This window comes from Leptodactylus fuscus, chromosome 1 (genome assembly GCF_031893055.1).
Source record: "Leptodactylus fuscus isolate aLepFus1 chromosome 1, aLepFus1.hap2, whole genome shotgun sequence".
Classification (NCBI taxonomy): domain Eukaryota; kingdom Metazoa; phylum Chordata; class Amphibia; order Anura; family Leptodactylidae; genus Leptodactylus; species Leptodactylus fuscus.
Window position 1 is genome coordinate 127,431,966 of NC_134265.1, and position 27,366 is coordinate 127,459,331.

A 27,366-nucleotide genomic window follows, 5' to 3' on the forward strand; every position below is an offset into this window, starting at 1 on the left:
ATTGGTGGATTGATGGAGTTACTTTTGGTTACTGATATCAGTTTACAGTCAAGTGTGTGGGCTTTACTGCCCAGTGTCATAGCTAATAGATAAGTAATGGAGACTGTTCCTTCATATTACAAGACAGTACAAGTGTACTGTTAAGTGGTCGTTATCCGTGCCATTGCCGCACAGTAAATACCAGCCACTTGACAGTACGATGATATTAGGAACCAAAACTAACTGCACAAATATCTCTTCAAGGGTACCAGCTACAGAACAAATAAAGGCAGCAGAGGATTTAGTGGGGCTTTCTAACATTATACAAAACTCAGAGGTTGGAGAAACATGACAGGTCTTTTTAAGAAAAATCACCTAAACCTCTTTGCAACAACCACCCTAAATTGCCTTCTAAAGTGATTGTGATTATGGGAATAAAAACATTGAATCCATTGAATTCCACTGAATAAGCCTTACTTTTTATGTAATATACTTCTTTTGCCTTTTACTTTTCTGCTTTTTTCAGATGTCTCAGGAACTTGAAAGAACGTTCCATAAGTTTGCTGTTTATGGCAGCTCCAAAGCAAATGCAAATGAAATGACTGGCAAAAGCTTCAGCAAACTCTGCAAGGAATGTAACATACAAGAAAGTGGATGTACCAGCACAGATGTGGACATCATCTTTGCTAAAGTAAAGTGAGTCATGAGAAAGACTTTCAGAAATTGAAATATATATATATATATATATATATATATATATATATCTTGTAAGCCGATGGCTGGTCAGGTAATGGAGGGGGTGTACATCTCACCCAGACTACTAAGGTGGGTGAGGTGAGAAAACTCCAGAAAGACTGGTTATCAGCAGATAATTCTGTCTGCTCAGTGTTATTTCAAAGTTCCAGTTACTGGGCTGGATTTTTACGAATGGCAGGTAGGTTGGTAGTGGGACCTGTCATTTCACCCCACCGTCCAGTCCACACTTTGGGGATGTTCTGGCAGTGACTCAGCTGCAGAGAGTCTCCTCGTCAAGGGAGGTTTAAGAAGCCAGCTCCAGCAGCAACACTTTGGCAGAGTTTGGCTAGAGAGCCTAAGAAAGAGGTCATATTTTTGGAGCTGTGTCCTGAATGATTCTACTGGCTTTGGATTTGTGTTATCCTAGGTGAGGTAACCTATGCTATGTTTAGTTAGAGCCTAGCCAGGCAGGTATTTATTTTTGTATTGTTTCCTTTGTTGCTGCACTATATTTTTGAGTGGAAATAAAACTCTACCTTTGGTTTGGACTGAAGAAACTGGACTTGTGTGTCTATGCCACCCCACCTAGCAACCCCAGACCCTGACAATATATGTGTATATATACACATTCAATTCAAATAGGAGAACAACTTGCAATTGGCCACCTTAAATACCTTTTCTCATGATTGGATACACCTAGCTATGAAGTTCAAAGCTCAGTGAGGTTACAAAACCAATTTTGTGCTTCAGTAAGTCAGTAAAAAGTAGTTAGGAGTATTCAAATCAATAAAATGCTAAGGGTACCAAACATTTTTGCACTGGTCAAATTTTGGTTTAATGCATACTGCACATTTTCTGTTAGTACAATAAACCTCATTTCAATCCTGAAATATTACTGTGTCCATCAGTTATTAGATATATCAAACTGAAATGGCTGTTGCAAACACCAAAATATTTAGAACTAAAAATGATTAAGATTAATAGGGGTGCCTAAACTTTTTCATAGGACTGTACATACTGTATATATGTATATATAATAACAGATGGTTATGTTTCTCAAAAGTGTGAGCACTGATACTGTCAATCCCAAATCCATTGCATGGTAAACTATCTGCCCTTAAATACCAATGGCCTTATGTTTGTGGCATCACTAATTTAAGATACTTCTAGTCAAACTTGTGACTTTTCCTGACTAGGACAACCACAGTTATTGGGGTCCCCTGCTTTATTGAAAGACTGCTCACCCAAGTGGTTTCAGTTGAAAGCAGCTGATTATAGTTTCTCTAACAACTGGCAACTCCATTAGACAATTTTATGAAAAAAAAAAAGATTTTTCACTGCTAAAAACTGATATAGCTTTTACTTTTTTTAAATTCTCGATCCACACGATTCCTAATAAACTGTATTTTACATTAGAAGAGGGACCTCTGATTTTAAAGTTTGTCACCCTTTTCTTTAAAGGGCTAAGACAGCACGTGTGATCACCTATGAAGAATTTCTGAACGCCCTGAAACTTCTGTCAGCAAAGAGATTTCCAGAAATGCCAGCAAGTGAGGCAATAGCAGCCATTCACAAGCTCGTAGAGGGTAAAGAACCTGCAAACGTTGGGACTACGGTGAGAGCTCAGTATTACTTGCTTTTCTCTCTCTTACACAAGTAACTCCCATCTTATACTATGTTGTCCATGAATAGGATAGTGAGAAATGCTTTACCTTTATTCAGACATCCCAGAACAGTGCACTCCTTCATTTATAGATACAATAAAGTAGATTAGGTGGAGACTCCAGGACACGTCAGGGCAGGCCTGACCCAGGTAACGGTTCCAGGCATGTGGCTTTACATTGAAAAATCATACATAACTCAGAAATAGGGTGGGGGTGGGTGGGGGTTATGAATCACTCCACAGACTGGGATTAAGAAATGACTCAGGAAGTAAGCCAAGGTCACTAACGGAAGGCAAGAAAAAAAGTATTGCAAGTAGCAGAGATTTACTGCTTTGCTGCTAGTTATTGAACATTCTCCCCACATCTGTGAGCGAGAAAAGAAGTAACAATGGGATGGACGCGCTTTCTGTACTGCTACATTCCAAGTCAGAGTTTACATAAGACACATTCTGGAATGCAAGTCAAAATAATAAAAGAAAGCATCAAAGTAAAGGATGATATTGTATATTTCAGGGAAACTAACACTCCTGAATGCTCCTTGTGTGAGCGAGATTTACTGTAGAATTGTTCACTGCACCCCATAGTAAAGACTTTAATAAAGATCCCTAATACACTATATAGAAGCCAATGAAACACTGCTCAACTACACACTATGTAATAGAGGCTACAAGATATACTGTGTATATACTACTTTTTTACTGGCTTGATTTCACACAGTGCAACTTTTGCATGCATTTTTGTGGGTTCTGAAGGGGGTTAAGTTAAGAAAAGTAAGGAAAAACGAAAAAAGAAAAAAAAAATAGAACCCAAACACATTATTACAACTGTCCTTTGTGGCTGCATCGGCATCAGTCAGATACGTCATGATGGTGCAATATTTTGCACAAGATGCAAAGAAAGTGCAACTACTTTGGGGCACTAAAGCTATTGGAAAAAAAACCAAAGTGTTGTCCCACCATAAACATCAATCAGATTAAGAAATGTTTTATTAGTAGAGGTCTGATAGCTGAGAGACCCAGCAATTCCAAAAGTGGGTCCTAAGCAAAATAGGTTGCACATACCGCACATGGGTTCTAATGGATGCTTTTTGGAAGACAATAGATGAGCACCCACTACTAAAATAGATGAGCACCCAATATTGAACTAGATGAGCACCTCATACTGAACTAGATGTGTACCCACTACTGAAATAGATGAGCACCCACTACTGAAATAGATGAGCACCCACTACTGAAATAGATGAGCACCCATTACTGAAATAGATGAGCACCCATTACTGAAATAAATGAGCACCCAATAATGAACTAGATGAGCACCCACTACTGAAATAGATGAGCACCTCATACTGAACTAGATGAGTACCCACTACTGAAATAGATGAGCACCCACTACTGAAATAGATGAGCACCTCATATTGAACTAGATGAGTACCCACTACGGAAATAGATGAGCACCTCATATTAAACTAGATGAGTACCCACTACTGAAATAAATGAGCACCCACTACTGAAATAGATGAGCACCTCATACTGAACTAGATGAGCACCCACTACTGAAATAGATGAGCACCTAATACTGAACTAGATGAGCACCCACTACTGAACTAGATGAGCACCCACTACTGAACTAGATGAGCACCCACTACTGAACTAGATGAGCACCCACTACTGAACTAGATGAGCACCCACTACTGAAATAGATGAGCACCTAATACTGAACTAGGTGAGTACCCATTACTGAAATAGATCAGCACCCACTACTGAAATATATGAACACCCAATACTGAACTAGATGAGCACCCATTACTGAAACAGATGAGCACCCACTACTGAAATAGATGAGCACCTCATACTGAACTAGATGAGTACCCACTACTGAAATAGATGAGCACCCACTACTGAAATAGATGAGCACCTAATACTGAACTAGGTGAGTACCCATTACTGAAATAGATGAGCACCCACTACTGAAATATATGAACACCCAATACTGAACTAGATGAGCACCCATTACTGAAACAGATGAGCACCCACTACTGAAATAGATGAGCACCTCATACTGAACTAGATGAGTACCCACTACTGAAATAGATGAGCACCCACTACTGAAATAGATGAGCACCTAATACTGAACTAGGTGAGTACCCATTACTGAAATAGATGAGCACCCACTACTGAAATATATGAACACCCAATACTGAACTAGATGAGCACCCATTACTGAAACAGATGAGCACCCACTACTGAAATAGATGAGCACCTCATACTGAACTAGATGAGTACCCACTACTGAAATAGATGAGCACCCACTACTGAAATAGATGAGCACCCACTACTGAAATAGATGAGCACCCACTACTGAAATAGATGAGCACCCACTACTGAAATAGATGAGCACCCACTACTGAAATATATGAGCATCCACTACTGAAATAGATGAGCACCTAATACTGAACTAGATGAGTACCCACTACTGAAATAGATGAACACCCAATACTGAACTAGATGAGCACCCATTACTGAAATAGATGAGCACCCACTACTGAAATAGATGAGTACCTCATACTGAACTAGATGAGTACCCACTACTGAAATAGATGAGCATCCACTACTGCAATAGATGAGCACCTAATACTGAACTAGATGAGCACCCACTACTGAAATAGATGAACACCCAGTACTGAACTAGATGAGCACCCAATACTGAAATAGATGAACACCCAATACTGAACTAGATGAGCTCCCATTGCTGAAATAGATGAGCACCCACTACTGAACTAGATGAGCACCTCATACTGAACTAGATGAGTACCCACTACTGAAATAGATGAGCATCCACTACTGAAATAGATGAGCACCCAATACTGAACTAGATGAGCACCCACTATTGAAATAGATGAGCACCTAATACTGAACTAGATGAGCACCCACTACTGAAATAGATGAACACCCAGTACTGAACTAGATGAGCACCCAATACTGAAATAGATGAACACCCAATACTGAACTAGATGAGCTCCCATTGCTGAAATAGATGAGCACCCACTACTGAACTAGATGAGCACCTCATACTGAACTAGATGAGTACCCACTACTGAAATAGATGAGCATCCACTACTGAAATAGATGAGCACCCAATACTGAACTAGATGAGCACCCACTATTGAAATAGATGAACACCTAATACTGAACTAGATGAGTACCCACTACTGAAATAGATGAGCACCTCATACTGAACTAGATGAGTACCCACTACTGAAATAGATGAGCACCCACTACTGAAATAGATGAGCATCCACTACTGAAATAGATGAGCACCTCATACTGAACTAGATGAGCACCCACTACTGAAATAGATGAGCACCCACTACTGAAATAGATGAGCACCTCATATTGAACTAGATGAGTACCCACTACTGAAATAGATGAGCACCTCATATTAAACTAGATGAGTACCCACTACTGAAATAAATGAGCACCCACTACTGAAATAGATGAGCACCTCATACTGAACTAGATGAGTACCCACTACTGAACTAGATGAGCACCCACTACTGAACTAGATGAGCACCCACTACTGAAATAGATGAGCACCCACTACTGAAATAGATGAGCACCCACTACTGAAATAGATGAGCACCCACTACTGAACTAGATGAGCACCCACTACTGAACTAGATGAGCACCCACTACTGAAATAGATGAGCACCTAATACTGAACTAGGTGAGTACCCATTACTGAAATAGATGAGCACCCACTACTGAAATATATGAGCACCCATTACTGAACTAGATGAGCACCCATTACTGAACTAGATGAGCACCCATTACTGAAATAGATGAGCACCTCATACTGAACTAGATGAGTACCCACTACTGAAATAGATGAGCACCCACTACTGAAATAGATGAGCACCCACTACTGAAATAGATGAGCACCCACTACTGAAATAGATGAGCACCCACTACTGAAATAGATGAGCATCCACTACTGAAATAGATGAGCACCTAATACTGAACTAGATGAGCACCCATTACTGAAATAGATGAGCACCTCATACTGAACTAGATGAGTACCCACTACTGAAATAGATGAGCATCCACTACTGAAATAGATGAACACCCAGTACTGAACTAGATGAGCACCCATTACTGAAATAGATGAGTACCCAATACTGAAATAGATGAACACCCAATACTGAACTAGATGAGCTCCCATTGCTGAAATAGATGAGCACCCACTACTGAACTAGATGAGCACCTCATACTGAACTAGATGAGTACCCACTACTGAAATAGATGAGCATCCACTACTGAAATAGATGAGCACCCAATACTGAACTAGATGAGCACCCACTATTGAAATAGATGAGCACCTAATACTGAACTAGATGAGTACCCACTACTGAAATAGATGAGCACCTCATACTGAACTAGATGAGCACCCACTACTGAAATAGATGAGCACCCACTACTGAAATAGATGAGCATCCACTACTGAAATAGATGAGCACCTAATACTGAACTAGATGAGCACCCACTATTGAAATAGATGAGCACCTAATACTGAACTAGATGAGCACCCACTACTGAAATAGATGAGTACCCACTACTGAAATAGATGAACACCCAATACTGAACTAGATGAGCACCCATTGCTGAAATAGATGAGCACCCACTACTGAAATAGATGAGCATCCACTACTGAAATAGATGAGCATCCACTACTGAAATAGATGAGCACCCAATACTGAACTAGATGAGCATCCACTATTGAAATAGATGAGCACCTAATACTGAACTAGATGAGCACCCATTACTGAAATAGATGAGCACCCACTACTGAACTAGATGAACACCCACTACTGAAATAGATGAACACCCAATGCTGAACTAGATGAGCACCCACTACCGTTTTTGTATCTTCTGTACACAATAATGAAGAGTGCCCTCACAAGGGATAACCGTTTTGATGTTGCACTAAAGCCACCTAGGGCTATGTTTACACTGCATGTGAGAAACACATTTAGCTTATATGTTGGGAAAGCTTCTAGTTCACATGTTGAATGTAGCCCTAGATTCACTTGGTGTATGAGCGGAATACTTTTTTCTCAAGTGTTTATCTTGATTTAAACCTCTATACAGGCATTAAATGGTGTATACCAGCATACTTTGTGGTATATATTTTATTCTGTATCATTTGCATAAAAAAGCATAGCAGACTAAGCAGAGAATCACTTTTTGGGATATCCACATGATATGCAATGTTTGATTGCTGGTGGTCTGACTGCTGGGACTCCCACCGATCACAAGAATGTCTTGCTATATCAATAGTATCTGTCATATATATTTGATAAGTGGGGTTTGATTTGCTGACACCACCACAATCCCCATCCGTGGAAGACTATGCATACATGTAGTATATGCACTAAGAGTTTTCCAACTGCATAGACTAAATATGCTCACAAAACAAAGTGTGAAGCCGTTTTTTCTGCATATTCTTTCCATGTAATTATTGTTAAAACTGAAGACATTTTACTACATCTTTTCATATAATGAGAAATTATTGTTAATTCATCTTTTGTGTAACTTAATTTGTCAATTATTAAGAAAATATACTGAAAATATAATGTGAACATAGCTGTGCAACCTCATATACTGCAGTACGCATTAACTCAGCAGTGCAGAATTTATTGGAATGTATAATTATAATATATATATATATATATATATATATATATATATATATATATATATATTTTATTATTTATTTATTTTTGAAGCAATAGCCCTCATGTATTGAATGTTGTGAATGTTGCCCTTAGCTTCTAGTACAGGTTAAAATATGAAAAAATCTGATTGTTTTTTTTTTACAGTCAATTGTTGCCTGTGCTAACTTCTATGTACAAGACACTATGTGTAACTGTATATGTTCTTGGTGTTTGTACAGATGTTTAAGATGCTGGTCTGACTTTCTATACAATACATGTGAAATGTCATTGTTCTCCCTACTGTGAGTTACAGAAGATAGGATGGCTTTATGTTTACCATGTGATACAATATCCACAAGCAGATACAGAAGTGGCATCTTTGTCACAGGTTCACAGTTTCTGAAATGTTTGCCTGTCTAATTTGTTGTTGTGGAAGCTGTAATCTTTCAGCAGAGCCATACTTTCTCTGAATCCTTCGAGCTTGAAATGTTACTTTTGCTGACTTTAAGAGAATGCATCACCATTTTTTATTCATTAAAAGGGGATATAAATATATCACTTTTTTAAATCTGTTTATTTTCTGACTGTAAATTTTTTGTATTCTATTTTCTGTACATAATTATGGGGCTGCCATTTTGCTTAGGCTTTTCTTCTACTCTATTAGGATCAATAAGTGATTCCATTACGTCCTACAGCAGCACAATATGGGGTATTTCTGCCCCTGTGTGCTGGCAGGAGAGATAGAACTTTTTAATTAGCATAATTAATGCGTGACTATAGTATCCTATAAGAGGATGAGAGAGACCTCCACTCTCTGTATTATTTTCTGTCCTGTGTGGTGGAACAGGTGGAGGGAGGTCTCTTGTCCTCCCTTATGTTTTTTATCTCCTCCCTAAGATGTACTCACAGGGGGGCATTTTCTCCTTTTCTTCCTCTTTCTCCCCACCTTCTCGGTGTGGATATATTCACAAGGAAGAAATTGTTGGGGTGTTATGTCCAGAAGATTTAAAACCTTATTCCCCATAGTGAAATCTCAGCAGAATTTGGGGTCACCCCACAAAGGTAAATATGGCAATAGCCAAATTATCCCACTGTGGTTTCAGCTGAGGACGGCTGAAATCTCCAAGACCCTATAGATATATGGAGTGCACACTCAGTGCACGGGCCTATTCTTTGGCTTCTGCTCAAGCCTCCATGGCCATCTCCTCCAATGAGGTTGCAAACAAGCTACGCACTAATTTGGCCCAGCTGTAGAGAGATATCGACTTCGGAGTCTCCAATGATGACTTATTATCTTTTTGTCTTCTTGGCGGCAGATTTTTAACAGAAGCAGGGGCCACACGGTGGCTCAGTGGTTAGCACTGCAGCCTTGCAGCGCTGGAGTCCTGGTGTTCAAATCCCGCCATGGGCAAAAAACCATCTGCAAGGAGTTTGTATGTTCTCCCCGTGTTTGCATGGATTTCCATCCCATATTCCAAAAAAAGACATACTGATAGGGAAAAATGTACATTGTGAGCTCTATGTGGGGCTCACAATCTACATAAAAAAAAAAGAAAAAAAAAAAACAAAAGATTTTTAACAGAAGCCTCCTTACATCAGGTTAGGCAAGCGCTAAAATCTTTGGCCCTCTCCACAGCAGCGAGAAGGCCTTTATGGAGAAAAGTGCCTAACCTCGTCGGATCACAGCCACCATACAGCTTCAGCCCGAGTAAGAGACTGGCTGGTAAATCCTAGTAAGGTCCATTCAGGATTATCTGGACAAGAGAGCCTTTGAGAAGGTTCCTACCTCAGAATAAGGTTGCAGTGTCTACTCCCCAGTCTTCCTGGTACGAGAACCATCTGGCAACTGGAGGATGATCATAAGGAAGAACATTTCCGAATGAAGACCATGAAGTCGTTTGCATCCTTCCTTCAGCAAGGTGATGTCCTTGCGACCCTAGACCTAGAGATGTCTATCTACATATTCCAGTGAATCCTCCTCACAGAAGGTATCTAAGAATCGCTGTTTCAATTGCTGGCCACAGAAGGCATTTCCAGTTTGCGGCTCTGCCATTTGGCATTTCCTCAACTCCTCACACCTTCACCAAGGTTGTAGCTCCTGTAACAGCTGCGCTCAGGCTTCAAGGTCTGTTTATAGTGCAATATAGATGTGTCCTTTCTCCAGCACCTAGACTGGTTAATGAATTGGTAAATGTCAGAGGTGATTCCCTCAACTCCGAAGAAGTTCTTGGGATTTGGCCTGGACTCATACCGGATGGAAATAAAGGATGGTCAGAGCAGTCCGGTATCTTCTCAGAACACGCTTGGCGTCCAACAGGGCATCTATGAGCAAGCTGGCCTCATGTCAGCCTCTGCTGATGCAATCCTTTGGGTTTTAGAGCATATGAGTCCTCTCCAGATGATAGTCCTAAATCTCTGGAATCATGGCCCTCAAGGTCTTGACAAGAGGATCAGACTTTACCAGTAGCTGTTTTTCCCCTCAACTGGTGGATATACCTGAGAGAAGGGATGTCCACAGTCCAACCTCGTTGGATCCTGTTGACTACAGATGCATCCCTTTCAGGACGGGGGGCCCATCTATATGAGAAGACCATACAAGGAGTCGGGAGCAGACTAGAAAAGATGGCATATTCCAGTTGGAGGGAGCTCAGAGCAGTTTGCCTGGCACTTCTCCATTTCTCTCCTCTCCTCTGAGGGAGAACAGTCAAAATATGGTCCGACAATATGACGACTGTAATGTACCTAAAGAAGCAGGGAGGCACAAGATCACTATCCCTCCTCAGAGAAGCTGGTCTGCTTTTTCCTGGGCAGAGAAAAATCTGACCCATCGATCCGCAGTTCACATCAAAGGCTCCCTGAACATAGTGGTGGAACAGTTGAGTCAGGGTCTTAACATATCAGGAGAATGGTCTCTCAATCTAGAAATCTTCCACCAGATCACCCTGATGTGGGGTCTTCCAGAGGTAGACCTGATGTTGACCAGACTCAATGCCAAGGTAAAGACGTTCTGCTCACTGTATCAGGAGAACTATCCCTTGGCAGTGGATGCCCTATCCATCCCTTTGAGGTTTAGGCTGGCGTACATCTTCCCTCCACTTTCCATGATACCTAGTGTATTGATGAAAGTCAGACAGGACCAAGCCTCTGTGATAGCCATCCTACCATTCTGGCCAAAGAGAGCTTGGGTTAACCAACTCATGCTGATGAGTTAAGGAATCTTTTAGAGGCTTCCCCCTCTCCAGAAACTGGTTTCTCAGGGATTTCAGAAATACCAGGATCTGAGGAGATTGAACCTGACAGCCTGGAGGTTGGTCAGTCCCTGTGGAAATCTAGTGGACTGTCAGAAGCTGTCCTGAAGATCCTCTACTGCACCAGAGCAGAGTCCACCAACAGAAACTACTTAAGAATAGGTAAGGTCTTCAAGGAGTGGTGCTCCAGTCATGAAGCTAAGAGGTCGAATCCTTTTACTGGAGTCATTCTTGACTTCTTTCAGGACGGTTTGGATAAGGGCCTTTCCCCTGCCACTTTGAAGGCATCAGCCCTATCCACCTGTATAGACAGACATCTGTTTCTGAATCCCTTAATCTCTATATTCCTTAAGGGTGCTATGAGACTTAGGCCGGTGGTCTCAGTCCCTGTTCCACAGTGGGATCTAGCCACAGTTCTCACAGGTCTCTGCGGTCCACCCTTTGAACCTTTGGAAGAGGTGGACCTTAAATTCCTGGCTTATAAGACCACTTTTTTGCTTGCCATCACCTCAGCTAAAAGAGTGAAGGAGCTGGAGGCTTTTTCTTCAGTGGAGCCATACACTTATTTTTTTCCAGACAGGGTTCAACTCAGATTCATTCCTGGGTTCAACCCTAAGGTGCCCTCCTGGACCAATATCAACCAGGTGGTTTCATTAACGTTTTCCCTACTCCATTATCATCTGAGAAGGAAAAGCTTCATAATCTGGACGTGAGGTAAACTGTCTCCAGATCTATCTTTTATGCACTCAGGCCTTCAGAAGATCCAGAATCTCCTGGTTAATAAGTATGGCAGAGGCAGGGGTTTCAAAGCTTCTAAACCCTCCTTGTCAAGGTGGATCATAGAAGCTATTAAAGCTGCACTCAGGGTTTAATACCTCCTGAGCTTATCACAGCCCATTCAACTCAACTAGGGTTGTATCGGCCTCCTGAGCTGAAGATCTTTCATTGCCTCTGGAGCAGATTTGTGCTGCTGCTGCGTGGTCTTACTGGCTGACCTTTGTAAAACACTACTGGTGATTTCCAGAGTTCAGTGGCTGCTGCCTTTGGGTGTTCAGTTCTAAGTGTTGTACAGCAAGGATACCCTCCCTAAGGGATCTACTTGCTACATCCTACATGAGGCCTTTGTGTAGGGACCTGAAAGATGGAAAGCCTGTCCACTGAAAAAGTGGTTACCTGTGGACGCCTGTGGTCCCCATAGACTTTAATGGGGTTCGCCGGGTGTACGTTGGATTTCCTCTAGTTTTATACTGAAACCGGTGGAGGACTTTTCTTTCCACTCTCTCCGATTTTAGATGAAATCTGTGACGGAGTCTCCTACAGAGACTACAATGCCGATGTGAACCTAGGCTTAGCCAGCCACTGAACCTAGATATAACCATATAACATATAACGGGCAGCATCACTGTTGGATTAGTGGAGTATTGTCTGTTAAATACTGTTTCTTTTATGTGAACAGCTTCATTGAGAACATGTTTTAAAACATTCTTCCCCAACTAATAATGACTTTAAATTCAATATTTGATAGGAAAAAATATCAATTTTATTGACCCTACAGTGGATACTACAAACATACAAGGAAGGTATAATAATGTATGTTGCAGAGAAAGTGTATCCATTTCACACTTTCTTCGAAGCTCACACCTTATGACTTACTAGCTGTGTTTTTGTGCTTGACTAGGATGCTTGAACATGCCCTTACCTGCCAGTCAGCCAGATGCGCAATTTCAAGACTCTCACTGACCAGGACTGTAAACATTCAGTACTTTATAGATATATGTCATGCTCTAGACAGTGTGAAAGCTTTAAATCACTTCTGAAGCAGGCATATCCTTATAGTGTAAGGAAACAATGGATTTTAGATCTGATCGGCAAAATGTCCTGGTAACTCATTTACACACAGAGACATTTTGCAAGGTTGGGAACCATTTCATGAACAAGCTGTTCTCTTTTTACTTATGTCAATTATTGTTGTTTCTGCTATTCTCTTTACAGGGTAGAAGCTATGCTAGGATCATTGCAGTGCAGAGACTATTTCGTAGATTATAGTAAAAGCGTTAATTGATAAGAAAGACTAAGGCCTTATTCACATCTCTACATCAGTATGTAGTCTGTGCTATTGCTATGAAAAACACATCAACTTTTTTTTTTTTAAATTCTCTATATTTTATATGTCTTTGGATCCATAAAGAATGGATGACACATGGATGTCATCCATTTTTTTTTCACGGACCCATATAATTTCATTGCTGAGAGATACAGAGACGAGCAAAAAGGTTAACAATGTTTAGATCTTTTGACTTTCAGGCTCCATATCTCACCACCCACTACAGCTTCCAACGTGAGACTATTATCATTTTATAGACAATCATCTTGGCTATCTCATACATACATTTAGATGGCAACTATTTAGCATACGATTAGTTATGCAGATTCTTGTCATGTAACTGCATTGTTATTGTTTTGCTCCTAAAAATCTGAATTCAATTTTTTATTATTTTGTTGATCCATCTATAGCTTTCAATACTACCTGAATCCTTCTGGGCAGGCTCTCGATCAGATTCTTGCATGACTCTGCTGAAATCTGATCCCAGGTCTCTTCTACACGTTCCCAATGTTGGTGCATACTGGTCGACTCACTCGGGCACAAATACAGCTTTTTCTTCAACTCCACTAATACGTATTTGATTGGGCTGAGGTCTGGGGACTGTGGGGAACCAGTCCAGCACCGCTACTTCATTGACATTGAACCATTTCTTCACTGATCTCAACGTATGCTTTGGGTTGTTGTCCCGCTGGAATATTATGTCATCCTTTTCATACCTATAGTACTCAAGTGTATGAAGTAACTTGCCTTGTAGGATACTTACATATAGCTCAGCATTGATACCATCATCGAAGCTGGTCAAGTATCTACAACCTTTGGCTTTGAAACAAACCTATACCATTAGGCTACCTCCACCAAACTTGACAGTTCCTTCAGTTTCTCGATCCATTAGCTCCCTTGTTGCTTCCAGTCCTATTTGCGTCCATCAGAGCCAAGTCTATTGATTTTTGTCTCATTGCTCCAAATCACCCATTTTCAATCTTTTACTGTCAAATTTTTTTTTTTTTTTTTTGCAAACTCAGGCTGACACTTCATATGATGATATTGAAGTCAGGCCACCATTCCAGACTTGTGTAACACACGTTGCACCAATATCTCTGATCTCACTATTACAAAGTATACAACCCGCCTCCACTGTTGTGTTTGTCACGCCAGAACCGATAGACCTTGTGATGGGCCGACTTTTTACCTGGATCCCCACCTCTTGGCTTTTGAATAGATGGACAGGCTTCATGATGTATTCTTCCAACTGTCATGGCACTCACATAATACAGTTTGGAAATTTTCTTAGCTGAGAGATCACTAGCGATGAGCTGGATGATACTGGGGTTTTTTTTTTTGTTGTTTTTTTCGGAAATCTTCTTCAGGGTTGCTCCTCAATTTGAGGAGTCAACCTAATGACACATTGAGATATTAGGGAATGTGAGAACAGGTTGTAATTTATAGTATACAAGAAGAAAAAGATTTTTCCACCACCAGAATCAAAACGGTAACAATACAGGTACATGACAGAATCTGCATAACTAATAATATGCTAAATAGCTGCAAGTGAAATGTGTGTATGAGATAGCCAAGATGATTGTCTATAAAATGATAGTAGTCTCAGATTTCGAAGCTGTAGTAGATGGTGAGATATGAGGCCTGAAAGTCAGAAGTTCTAAACATTGTTACCATTTTGCTCTTCAGATCTGTAATGTGGGCATCTTTTGAGGGTGGCAAGACATTATTGCCTAGCTGGAGACATTACATTTTTTTTATTTAGCAAGCTCCACCCATGTCTGACTATCTCCCCCCTCATTTAAAATAACGCATATTCTTTTGAGCTAAATATGCATGTATATGGAGGAAATAGAGAACATATCTGTCAGTCCAATGAGTGTTTAGCTGACAGCTGTCTCATGTGTATGACTAATTTAATATTTGCTAGCAGATTACCACCATGCTAAGTATGAAGAGTTACATAAAACGTCAATAAAGGTGTTTTAACCAAGCAATGGAGTGTATGAATTGTATCAGCTCAGATCTTCCATGTACATTCCCAGAAGTAGCTTATCGGATGTCCTGTTATAAATGCCACTGTGTCTTTAAAAGCTAGTAACTATATCGCTCCATCAGGAGAGGAGGTTGACAGGAATGACATCAGGTCTTTTAGCATGAGGGGTAATTTGATCTGTCTTTCTACATAGAGCTGCCTTTGAAAGCTCTTTGTTCCTGTGGTGCCGGACCCTCCTCCTTGACTAGCTGGACTTTTAATATAAACAGCATAACTCTGCTCTGTTTTACAGAAAGCTGTGACTGCAGGGGCCGTGGAACGTCTAACAGACACATCAAAGTACACTGGATCACACAAGGAACGTTTTGATGCAAGTGGAAAAGGCAAAGGCCTAGCAGGACGCGAAGACAGGACTGATGGCTCTGGATACGTTGGTGCATACAAGGGAGCAGGGACATACAATAAGAAAGACGAAAAGTAATTTAAGAACTGCTAATAATACCCGGCAGTACCTTAGACATCAGAGCTGTCCCGAAATCAACAAGGATGAACCAGTTAGTTATTTAGTATCTAGGACAAGTGTCCTCCCCTTACATCAAACTATCAATAAGCACCATCAAAATGAAATTGTATCCTGTCATTTATTTCTAGGTCATATTAGACATGTTATCCTTTTCCAGAACTGTACAAGTGGCACACTGCTGCTTTCCTTCTACCACGTGAAGGAAGACTGCTCATCTGGATATGTAGTGTTTTGCTATATTTCTGTATGAGGCTTTGTTCACATAAATTCTATATATTGATTCTCCGACATATACTTCCAAAGCATACCACTGGTATATGCCACATGTAGTACACAGTATCATATCTTGACCATCGGCAAAATAGTAAGAAAAACTAAGTCGCTTTTCATGTGTTACATCTTTTTAAAAACTATAGGGAAAAGTCTGCTGTGCTTTCCCCTACAGTAACAAAAACAATGTACCAGTGCATACCACCCTGACAGAGGGTAAATGGGCACTCATAGCTTCTGCCGGGTAATTGGACGCCTATGGCTAGGTTCACTGTATGCGCTTGGAGCATTCCTGGCACATACACAGAACATGTTCAGTCAAAAAATGAGCCTCTTTACAGTCCTTGGTTCTATAATTTCAAGCTGCAGACACTCTGCACACTGACATTTGGCCCAAAGACTTTATAGCTTTATGTAATTTGTAAGAAGATCTAGTCCAGCCATGTACATGTGGTTTAAGGTACATGCTGACAATTTATAAAACCACTCACAAGCATAGTCAACTACTCTAAGGCGGAGGCCCCACATTGTCGAAACACAGCTTTTTTATTGCAGATTTTTGTTGTGGTTTTTTGAGCCAAAGCCTTGAATTGCTACAAATGGAATGGGAAATACTGTATATAGGAAGTTCTTATACTTCTCCCTCTGCTCAATCCCCTCCTAGCTTTGGTTCAAAAAAATGCAACAAAATCGGCAACACAAAAAGCTGCAAAACGCAACTTCTTTTTTTGCAGATTTTGCTGCATTTTTTTTGGAGCCAAAGCCACGAGTGGCTACAGAGGGGATGGGAAATATAGAGGAAGCTATTATACTTTTACCTTCTGCTAAATCCATTCCTGGCTTTAGCTAAAAAAAACCCAAAACAACAAAATCTGCAACAAAAGAAGCTGCGTTTCCTCAGTGTGGTGTCTCAGCCTTAGGGCTAGTTCACATGGGGCTAGTGTCCGCGTATCTTGGTCCTGATTTTGACGCAGGAAGCGCGTCAGAATCAGGAGCAAAATGTGCCTGCTGCGGCTTCAGAAAGCCATGGCTTCCCGCTTCGGAGTAGGCCGAAATGAATGGACCTAGTTCAGAGGGATTGTCTTGACGTGGATGTGCCGTGGCGATTTCCACCGTGGCGTCTGCCTCAAGAAAGGGAAGCTCGCTTCTTTTTCCTACTCGTGGAAAAAAGATCGCTAGCGATCTACATAGACCTCTATTGTGAGGGGGCAGATTTTGAGGTGGATTCCACGCCAAAATCCGTCCCCTCTTGCCCCGTGTGAACTAGCCCTTGGCCTAAGGCTGGAGCCCCATGCCACGATTTGGCTGAATCCCATGCCCACTTTGCGGAAAAAATTGCAGCGCGGACATGCTGTAATTTCCAAAACTATTGCGGCTTTGAAAATCTGAGCATGTCAATTTTATCTATGGAAACGCCAGTGGCTCTCCCATAGATATAATTGTAACAAAGTCTGCGGAGGAAAACTCAGTGAACTTTCTGTTCAAAGCGCTGCGGGAAGAAACACAATGCGTTCACACCGTGGTTGTTCCCACGCTAAAGCGCAGCGGTTCCGGCCCGTGGGGCCTTAGCCTAAAACAAGAACCTGCACAGACAAAAGGTTAAGGGCGTGTCTGGGATTTGAAAAAAATTAAGCTAACAGGAGGAAATCACGTAAAAAAAAAAAAAATACAACAAAAAACCACCCTTATTTACCTGTTAAATCCACTGCTGCTCCAGCACCGCTGCTCTGTACCTATTCATTTTTATTTTCCTGCAACAAAGAACAGTCACTGGTTTCAGCAGTCAAGGTAGCATGTACAGCATGAGGACACTGAAGTTAGTGATAGCCTGCAACCATCTCATGGATGTACGCACCTTCACTGTGCAGTAAAATATAAACTGGAGGGGACCACTGGAGTAGTGGTCGTGAACTGGTGGAGGATTTTTCTCCTTCACTCTTGGAGGTTACCGTCTATTATCATTCAATGCAATGTAATACACTTGACGGAACCTTCCTTCTGTCATGCTTGCTTACTTTTCTAACAGAATTAAAAAACTATACGTGCAGGATGTTGGACATGAATGCAGTGGATGGGGCTTCGTAAGCATCAGTCATTCTATATCTGTTTAAGTTTATTGCTCTCATCCTATCACAGATGATAGTGTGAACCTATCCTATTAAAACAATATGCAATGAACTCCTAAACTCCCTTAGAAGCAACTGAAGGCAAACAAACATTTGTAATTTAACTCTTTAGCTATAAAAGAGCTTTATATCAGGAAAAGTCAACCATGATATAATAAGAAAAAAGATATGGTGATTGAAGGCGCCTTACTCATCTGCATAATACCGTACATAAAAGGCCTGAAAATAATTATATCTAAATGTTCATATTATAAATGTATAATAGTTATAAATATACCCAGAGTTTTTCTTTGCTCTTTCTGTAATGTGTGGATGGGATTAGCCAGAATTAGCCAGCGCTTCCGCTTCTGCATAAACGCTGCGTTTTCGCAATATGGGGCATCAGCCTTAAATAGTGTCTTAATTGTGGCTCTGGCTATACTGGACCATGGTTTATAGCCAAGCCTAAAGAGTAGCATTTGTCAATGGAAAATCATAGTTTCACCTTGAAAACGGAAGCCTGTTTAGTGCTTAGTTCAAAAGGTGGTCCATTAAATATCTCTTCTAGACCATACGAAGGCCATACAATTCAGATTTATCGCTGAATGTGGTGGCGTAACTACTGCCATAGCAGATGCTATAGGTCCAGGACCATAGGGAGCCCATGGGCCTCTGCTTCTTTTTTTTTTCTTCTAATAATAGGCTGTATATACTTACTGATCCCTGTCGCTGCTCACGCCTGCTTCCACTTCCCCTTCTGCTTCCAAGGGGGCCCCCGAGACAGGCCACGAGGGGTTAGAACCTGTGATGTGGGTGTGGTAGTGGTGGGGAAGGGGGGGAGTTGCTTTATTTTTTATTTTTTGTATTCTTTTTTTTTTATTAAGTCATAGTGCCCCATATGGTCATTTAACTTCTTCTTCTTTTTTTTTTTTTTTTTTTTTGATTTTTCCTGTAACTGGGGCTGATACATACTACTCTTGTAGCCTCTTGTGCTGTACTCCAGAGCTGATCTGGGTCCTCTAGGACTAATAAGTCACAAATAAAAGTTAACTCTGCCAAAGTAAGAATAGTTTTGATCAGTTGTGAATATCCTAATGACTCCAAAGGCAAAACCTTCCCTGTGTGCGTACAGTGACCCACACACAACATCAGTTCACTGTGAAGGAGATCCATGGGTTTGAATTGTGACCCAAACACAACAATAACACATCTACTTGAAACTGAGATAAGTCTCAACTGTGGCTATCCCAATGACATCAAAAAGCTTGCAGTTTCATAGTGGTGTCACAGAACACAGGTAGCAGCTTTACAATCCTGCAGGTACACATAGGAACATTCCTATATACACAGGGGTTGTGCTCAGCGCATGCAGACCAAGCTATTCCAGATTTCTGCAATCGCTTGTTGTACTTGCTTTTGGGAAAAGCCCAGGTATACAATGGTCACTCCTCACTGACTCATAACCACACTTATCCCATAGTTATGGACCAGACTCCCAAAAGATCCAGAAAAAATTTGTGTTCTGGCAAAAAACAAATTGTCAGGTCATAGCATGAGTAGGCTGTACCTTGGACAACGTGGAAAAGCATTGGTTGCAGCACAGCTAATAGGCAAAAAAGAGATTTGTGCATTTATGGAGACAGTCTCCCATCCAGAAATTACCAGAAACGGGGCGATGACTCAACAATTAGGGTGACAGTGGCACATAAAATACAGAGTGCAATAATAAGTCATCGGCATTGGCGTTAACCAAACTTTAGAATGTAATGTACAGAACCTCAAGGAACACAAACAAATACACATAATGGTACGTAAACCTGTCCTGAGGGGGACTTAATTTTAAAGTCCATGATTTAGGGTAATCTTTGGGGCTTCTGGGATGGATGTAACAGGAAAAAAATAAAATCTACTCACCTCTCCCCAGCACTCCATTATTCTGTCCAAGTCTCATTTCTATCCCATGCCGGACTCTCCACACACGAAGCAAAGAGGCTCATATGACTGCTGAGATCAGTAGGAGGCCTACTGCGAGAGTTTTTCCTGAAATTACCCCTAGTATTTGTGTTAGATCTGGAAATTACATTGTGAGCACTACTGGAAAAGGGATGGTAAGCGATGAAGAAGATTTACAACTATGTATATGTGGTTAATAACTACAATATAGTACTTATAGTACATCTAAGCCCCCGTGCAAAATGTGTAACAGCCCCCTCTTAAATGTCACATGCAAATCATGGTATTGATGGCCTCTTGTACGTTATAGGAACTATTGGATTGCCTTATCCTCAGGTATCTCTGTTCCCCTATAGTTACTTTTCTTATTACTGCTGAAGGATGCGTCCCATATCCAGTCTATGATATACGTATCTATTGTAACAAACGGTAGAACTTTCTACATCACTCCAGCTACATCCATTTCTACATGCTAGTGTTACCTTTTGTGCGGATGAGTGAGATATTTTAAGAACATCAGGATTTATTAAACACAAACAGGATGTCTGGCGCACATATGGATTTTGTAAAAGAGCGATACTTCCTCCTTAAATGATAACAAATGACTGAAAGTCATGAAAATCAAGTGCAGTTTAAGGTAAAGGGAGGGAAAGAATGTAAAAAGCCATTATTTTTCTTTTTAAGAAGTTTATCTTTTATGTACTTAAAGTTAGAAGACCACACATATATACACACGTGTGTTATAGCATTTGGGACTAAAGTTCAAAAATCCTTGTATACTGTGAAATATCAGGTTTTCTATTGAAACAATAGTCGCTGACCATACAAGTCAAGCTGCCATTGCAAGTTTATTCCCTAATGTGACTCCAAATAAATCTGGGTATAGAGGCAGAGTCCTTGTGGCTAGACATGAGCGAGTACTATTCGAAATGGCCATTTCAAATAGCACGCACCCATAGGAATGAATGGAAGCGTTCCGGCCGCTTAACCCCCTGCGTGCCGGCTGCGTCCATTCATTCTTATGGGTGCGTGCTATTTGAAACGGAAGTTTCAAATAATATTCGCTCATCTCTACTTGTGGCACTATACTATGATGCTTTATGTGGCCTCTGCCATCTGTTCATTAGATTTCTTTTGCAGGTTATTGATGCCTTGATATGGCTCAATACATCACAGAGATTGTACAGAGCTGCGTTTTGGCCATATGCCTGAGACCTGACTTCTGCCCTTTATTTCATATGCTCCAGTGTTCACAAACTCCTGGACAATGGCTAGTGTATATATAGTAACATATGGTTTCCATCCAAATCAGTGATCTCTGACATCTAGTTTTGCAGGACACTTGGAATTGTAGATTATGGCGGCCCATACACATTTAATGATTGTTGGCCAAATCTGCTGATTTCATCTTGACCGACGGACCAGCTAATGTGTGCGGAGGTCTCCAGGCTCTCGCCCCATAGTAGATGACAGGAGATATAAGGAAGCGAGCGTAAGACTGGGTTTGTAAATAGCAGTTTTTGTGATCCGCTATGTTCAAGAGCACAGATAACAAGTAAACATAATTTCTCTACTGATACTGATTGTTAGAAAGATTAATATTATTCTGTGAGTAATTGTAGAATTGTTCCCATTTTATATACCTGACCAGTACTGGATATTCTTGAGTCGTGAATTATTCCACTTTTCTACCATTCAAACACCCCCTTACCTTTATAAAAATGTCAGACTATGGGGCGATTTTCTGCTAACCTGGCAACTAATTTTGTTGGATGACAGATTGGCAGGAATTTTGGAAGATTGGGTTCCAGATTAAAGGATTTCTGCTGGTGAGTATCCTCTTGGGTTCACTTTGTACTAATCCCATTGTTTGCTACTACTGCCAGAAGCTTTTTACAACAGCTTTATTCACAGTCATGACAGAGATTTGAGGTTTCTAATTATACAGGATATATCCGATTTGTCCTGGCATAAATAACCATAACTATATATATATATATATATATATATATATATATATATATATACACACAGTACTGCACAAACGTTTTAGGCATGTGTGGGAAAATACTGCAAAATAAAAATGCTTTAAAGTATATAAATAATAATTAAATACATAAAGTTAATAATTTATGTCATCAATTAACCTAATGTAGTGAATGAAGAATGGATAAATCTAAATCAAACCAATATTAGGTGTGACCATCTTTTGCCTTCAAAGCAGCATCAATTCTCCTAGGCACTTGCAGGCAGTTTTTTAAGGAACTTGGCAGGCTTTCTGTTCCAGACATCTTGGAGAACTAACCAAATCCTTGCCGAAATACTTCTGCCTCTTTCTGTAATGCCAGGCGGACTTGATGATATTGAGGTCCGGGCTCTATGGGGGTCATATCATTTATTATTATTTATTTTGCTTACTTGTATAGCATCATCGTATTCTGTAGCACTTTTACAGATATGGTCAATCACTGTCCCATATATTTCTCACAACCTACATTCCTTATCAGTGTGTCTTTGGAGTGTGGAAAGAAACCGGAGTACCCGGAGAAAACCCACGCAAACAGGGGGAGAACATACAAACTCCTTCACTCTTAGACACTCTTCTGTCCTCCATCAGGTGAAAAGAGCCGCAGTAATACATGACATTTTCTGGGGTATATGTTAAGCATTAAGATCAGATATAATGAGGCAGATTTACTACACAATTTGCTCCTAAAAGAACAGGTATACATGACTTGCATCACCTTGTTTAAAGGGGTTGTCCAGCCACTGCATGTTATCCTCTATCCACAGAGGGTCCCACTCTCAAGAAATGGTTTTTTTTGCACTCCAGTTTTTAATGTAGTGGCTGGTTAGACAGTGCGTGCCACTCCATTCATTTTAATGGGCACTGCCATAGACAGCTGAACTAGCACTTGACTATATACAGCAATCCGCATTTAAATGAATGGAGTTGGCACACGTTGTCTGATCAGCAGCTCCATTCAAAACTGGCGTTTAAAAGACCCTGGTTCTTGAGATCCATGGGGGCATCCAATGATCAGCAAGTTACCCCCTGTTGCTGTTGTTGACATTTTGCATCTCCTCCATAAGGGACATGGTTTGTTAGAAAAAGGTCCTGGCTTTTTTGAAAAATGGATGTGGTATAAAAAGCAGTATTGTATGCCCAAACTACGCCAAATACTGTAGGTGATGTGAAGTTAGACAAAGGTGTCTAAGGATGAACCGGAGTAATATCAGCCATTATCAGGTAATTTCCATTTACAATATGTATTAGGCAGTATGAGTAACTCTCCCCCAGTGTGCACTAAGCCTTAATGATCAATGTGAGTGACAAAGCACCGCCACATCCTACCTTGTATGAACACAGTCTCATTATAAGAAGACGTAGCCATTCAATGAGGAGGCTGCCCTTCCTTATACATTGTGCAGCCTGCTCTAAACAAGCAGAAAAGGATTAACATTCTGTTGCTTAACAAACCCCCCCAAAATGGGTTTTACATAGCACAGTGAATAATAACTCAATAATTTAGAAATCAATCTGCTTGGGTGGAGGAGCACAAATTATCCAGTCAAGCCTGTGCCTATTGGAAGTCTGTATGCTATTAACATAGTTAAAATGTGTGACACTGATAACAGAATTCTTTTCATCTGCAGTGCTTGTATGAAAGCTCAGTCTATTCCCATGTTCCTCTGTCACCACACATTGCAGTTGTTCTGTTCATTTGGTGTATGGGTTACCATAGTTACTGTTTTTGGCACTTCTTTTTTGGCCTTTGCCAAGACATTAAATATTCATTCTGATATCTATGTATGGGTATCTCAATAGTGCTCCATTTATAGAATTGGTAGCGATTATCAGACGTATGCATGTAGGCATTTTGATGCACTTGTTCTGCTTGATTAGTCATCTGCACACCATGATTGACTAGCACAGCACATTCTCACAATAGATCTACAGCAACATCTCACACAAAGCCCACATTTCACAAAACCTGTATCTTCTCATGTGTTTCTGAAACGTACCAGATGTTAATGGTGGGAGGTCCGTGTCATGATACTTTTAACAATTGCTATCATTAAGGGCCACTTTCATTCTGATGGGCCACTCATAGTTAAGTAGATGAGGTTGGATGAAGACATCAGTCCATCAAGTCCAACCTATAACCCTACAATCCCCTAAAGGGTTGATCCAGGGGAAAGCAAAAAAAACCCCATGAGGCTCATGCCAATTGCCCCATTTCAGGGGAAATAATTCCTTCCCGACTCCAATCTGGCAGTCAGTATAAAAACCCTGGATCAATGTTTTATTGAACAATTATTTTTCAACTACATAAATAAACAATAAGAGAATAAAAACTGGCAATGTGGGCACTCTCAAAAATAATCTGGGTGTAATGGTGGAGGAGGATGAGGAAAAAGCACAAGTGCCAAAAGCAAATGCCTTCTTCTCTACAGTGTTTACACAAGAAAATACAATGGCCAGCAACATGATTAGGGGTAATGTTAACTCTCAATTAAATGTCTCCTGCTTAACCCAGGAAGAAGTTTGGTGCCGCCTGCAAAACACTAAAATAGAGAAATCGCCCAGTCCAGATGGAATACACCCCCGAGTTCTGAGGGAATTAAGCATGGTCATAGATAGACCGTTGGATCTGATATTTAAGGATTCAGTAATGACTGGGTCTGTTCCACAGGATTGGCGCATAGCAAATGTGCCAATTTTCAAAAAGGGGTGTAAAAGTGAACCTGCAAACTATAGGCCAGTAAGTTTAACTTCTGTGGTGGGAAAGATATTTGAGGGCTTTCTAAGAGATGTTATCCTGGAGTATCTTAATGTAAATAATCTTATAACATCCAGGCCCTCTTTGAACTTGTTCAATGAGTCCGCCATCACCACTTCCTGGGGCAGAGAGTTCCAGAGCCTCGCTGTTCTTACTGTGTAGAATCCCCTTCTATGTTTCTGGTGAAACTTTCTCTCCTCCAGACGTAGAGGGTGTCCCCTTGTCACTGGCCTAGGAGTAAAAAGTTCCTTAGAAAGTTCTTTGTATTGTCCCTTCATGTATTTGTACATTGTTATTAAATCTCCCCGTAGACGTCTTTTCTCTAAACTGAATAACCACAAGTTTGTTGATCCATCGTTGTACTCCAGTCCACCCATACCCCTAACCATTTTGGTTGCCTGTCTTTGCATTTTTTCAAGTTTTCTTATGTCTTTCTTGTATATTGGGGCCCAAAATTGCACACAATTTTGTAAGTGTGGACGTACCACTCAATGCTTTCCTGTAAAGTTTTCCATGTAGTTTGTGTCAGGTATGTTATTCATGTGATCAGTGAACCCCACCAATAACTAGAATAAAGGGGCAGAGATCTAAAATAGTGTCTGGTTTCAGATTCCATTAAGTGAAGGTGATAGGACCTTATAGCAAGAGTCCCAGTCCCTTGGTTCCCCAGTCAGTAGAGGTCCCAGCAAGATCATGTTCAGATAACTTTGATAAACCAAAACTGTACCACACCACATGGTGACACACTGTGTTTGGCACTATTGTGGTCAAGTTTTCCAGACCTTGTTCTCCTTAGACAGTCCATTGCAGGTTGAATGTAAAGATCACTACTAGGGTTGAGCCGATCCTGACTTTTCAGGATTGATTTTAAAATCCGATTTCTGATCATTTTTCATTCGAACCCGATCTCGATCCCAATTCCGATCCGAATGCAAGTCAATGGGATTTTTTTTATTAATCGGAGATTGGATTTTAAAAGCAATCCTATTCACTATACAGCATGGAATATAAGAATTGTTAGAATCCACGCTGTGTAGTGAATCACTAAGTAGCCAGAGGATTTTTTTTTAATCCTCTGGCTACTTAGTCCCCCCTGGTGTCCACTTACCTCCAGAGATGGCTGCTCCGCTGTTCTTCGCCTCGCTGCCGGTCCAGCTGCAGTCTTCTTCTCCCTTCGCTGCCCCCTCCCTGCCAGGTTAGGAGAGTGTGGGCGGGTACTGGGAGGGGAGACATCATGGGACAAAATGTGCGGAATGGGAGGGACAAAATGTGCGTCATGTGTAGCACGACATGTCAAATTTAGCTCCACCCACTTCTAAATTTTTTATTTCTCTTTCCAGTTGCCCCCATTTAAACTGGGGCAACTAGAGAGGGACATTAATACTCCCCTCCAGCAGCCCACAGTTTAATATCCTCTTCCAGCTGCCCCCAGTATAATGTACTTCCCTAGCTACCCCCAGGAATAATGTTCCGCTCCAGCTGCCCCAGTTTAATGTCACCCTCCAGCTGCTCCAGTTTAAACTGGGGCAACTAGAGGGGGGCATTAAACCATGAGGGCAACTAGACGGGGGCATTAATACTCCCCTCCAGCTTCCCCCAGGTTTAATGTCCTCATCCAGTTCCTCCTAGTTTAATGCCCCTTCCAGCTGACCACAATTTAATGTCTCCTCATATGCCCCCAACCAGTTTAACATCCCTCTTCAAATGCTCCCCCCAGTATATTGTCCCCCTCCAACTGCCACCAGTTTCAGGATCTTGAGCTGCAAAAGTTTAACATAAAAAACACTGATACTTACCTCTCCTCGCTCCCCTGTGGTCTCTTGTCCAGGGAGCTGAGACACAATGTGAGAGGTGAACATCAGCAACGAAGGTGTATGAGGGTCTACTAACAAAATACAATGGAGCAGCTCACTGTGAAAATGAACCAGGGAGTCTAAAACAACAGTTCCACAAACCCTACTGCATATGGGTCCCCAAAACAGATGGATGGTAACTCCACCTATGTTAGCAACGGTGCATCTGAAAAAAAGCTTCAATTTGCACAGAATTATTGGAATTGGACCACCGCTGATTGGCAAAGGGTTGCCTTCTACAATGAGTCAAGTTTACTGCTTCATCAAACAGATGGATGTATCAGATGAGAAACATCAAAGAACACCCTGCAAGCATTTCTGGAAGAACACAAGCTGGTGGCGGTAGTATTATAGTCTGGGCAATTTTTCACGGTATTCTCTGGACCCACTCATCCATGTGGAAAGCCACTCTCAACTGATTTGGGTGTGAATACATATTTGAAGA

General features: G+C 41.0%; 1 protein-coding gene across 1 annotated transcript; it reads left to right on the forward strand.

The window, feature by feature from the left end:
* The first annotated feature begins 505 nt into the window (after positions 1-505).
* LOC142194020 (tubulin polymerization-promoting protein family member 2-like) lies at positions 506-15,914 on the forward strand. Its single transcript, XM_075263050.1, has 3 exons — positions 506-675; positions 2,176-2,329; positions 15,726-15,914. The coding sequence occupies exons 1-3, from the start codon at positions 506-508 to the stop codon at positions 15,912-15,914; spliced, it is 513 nt and encodes a 170-aa protein (XP_075119151.1).
* Positions 15,915-27,366: the final 11,452 nt, after the last annotated feature.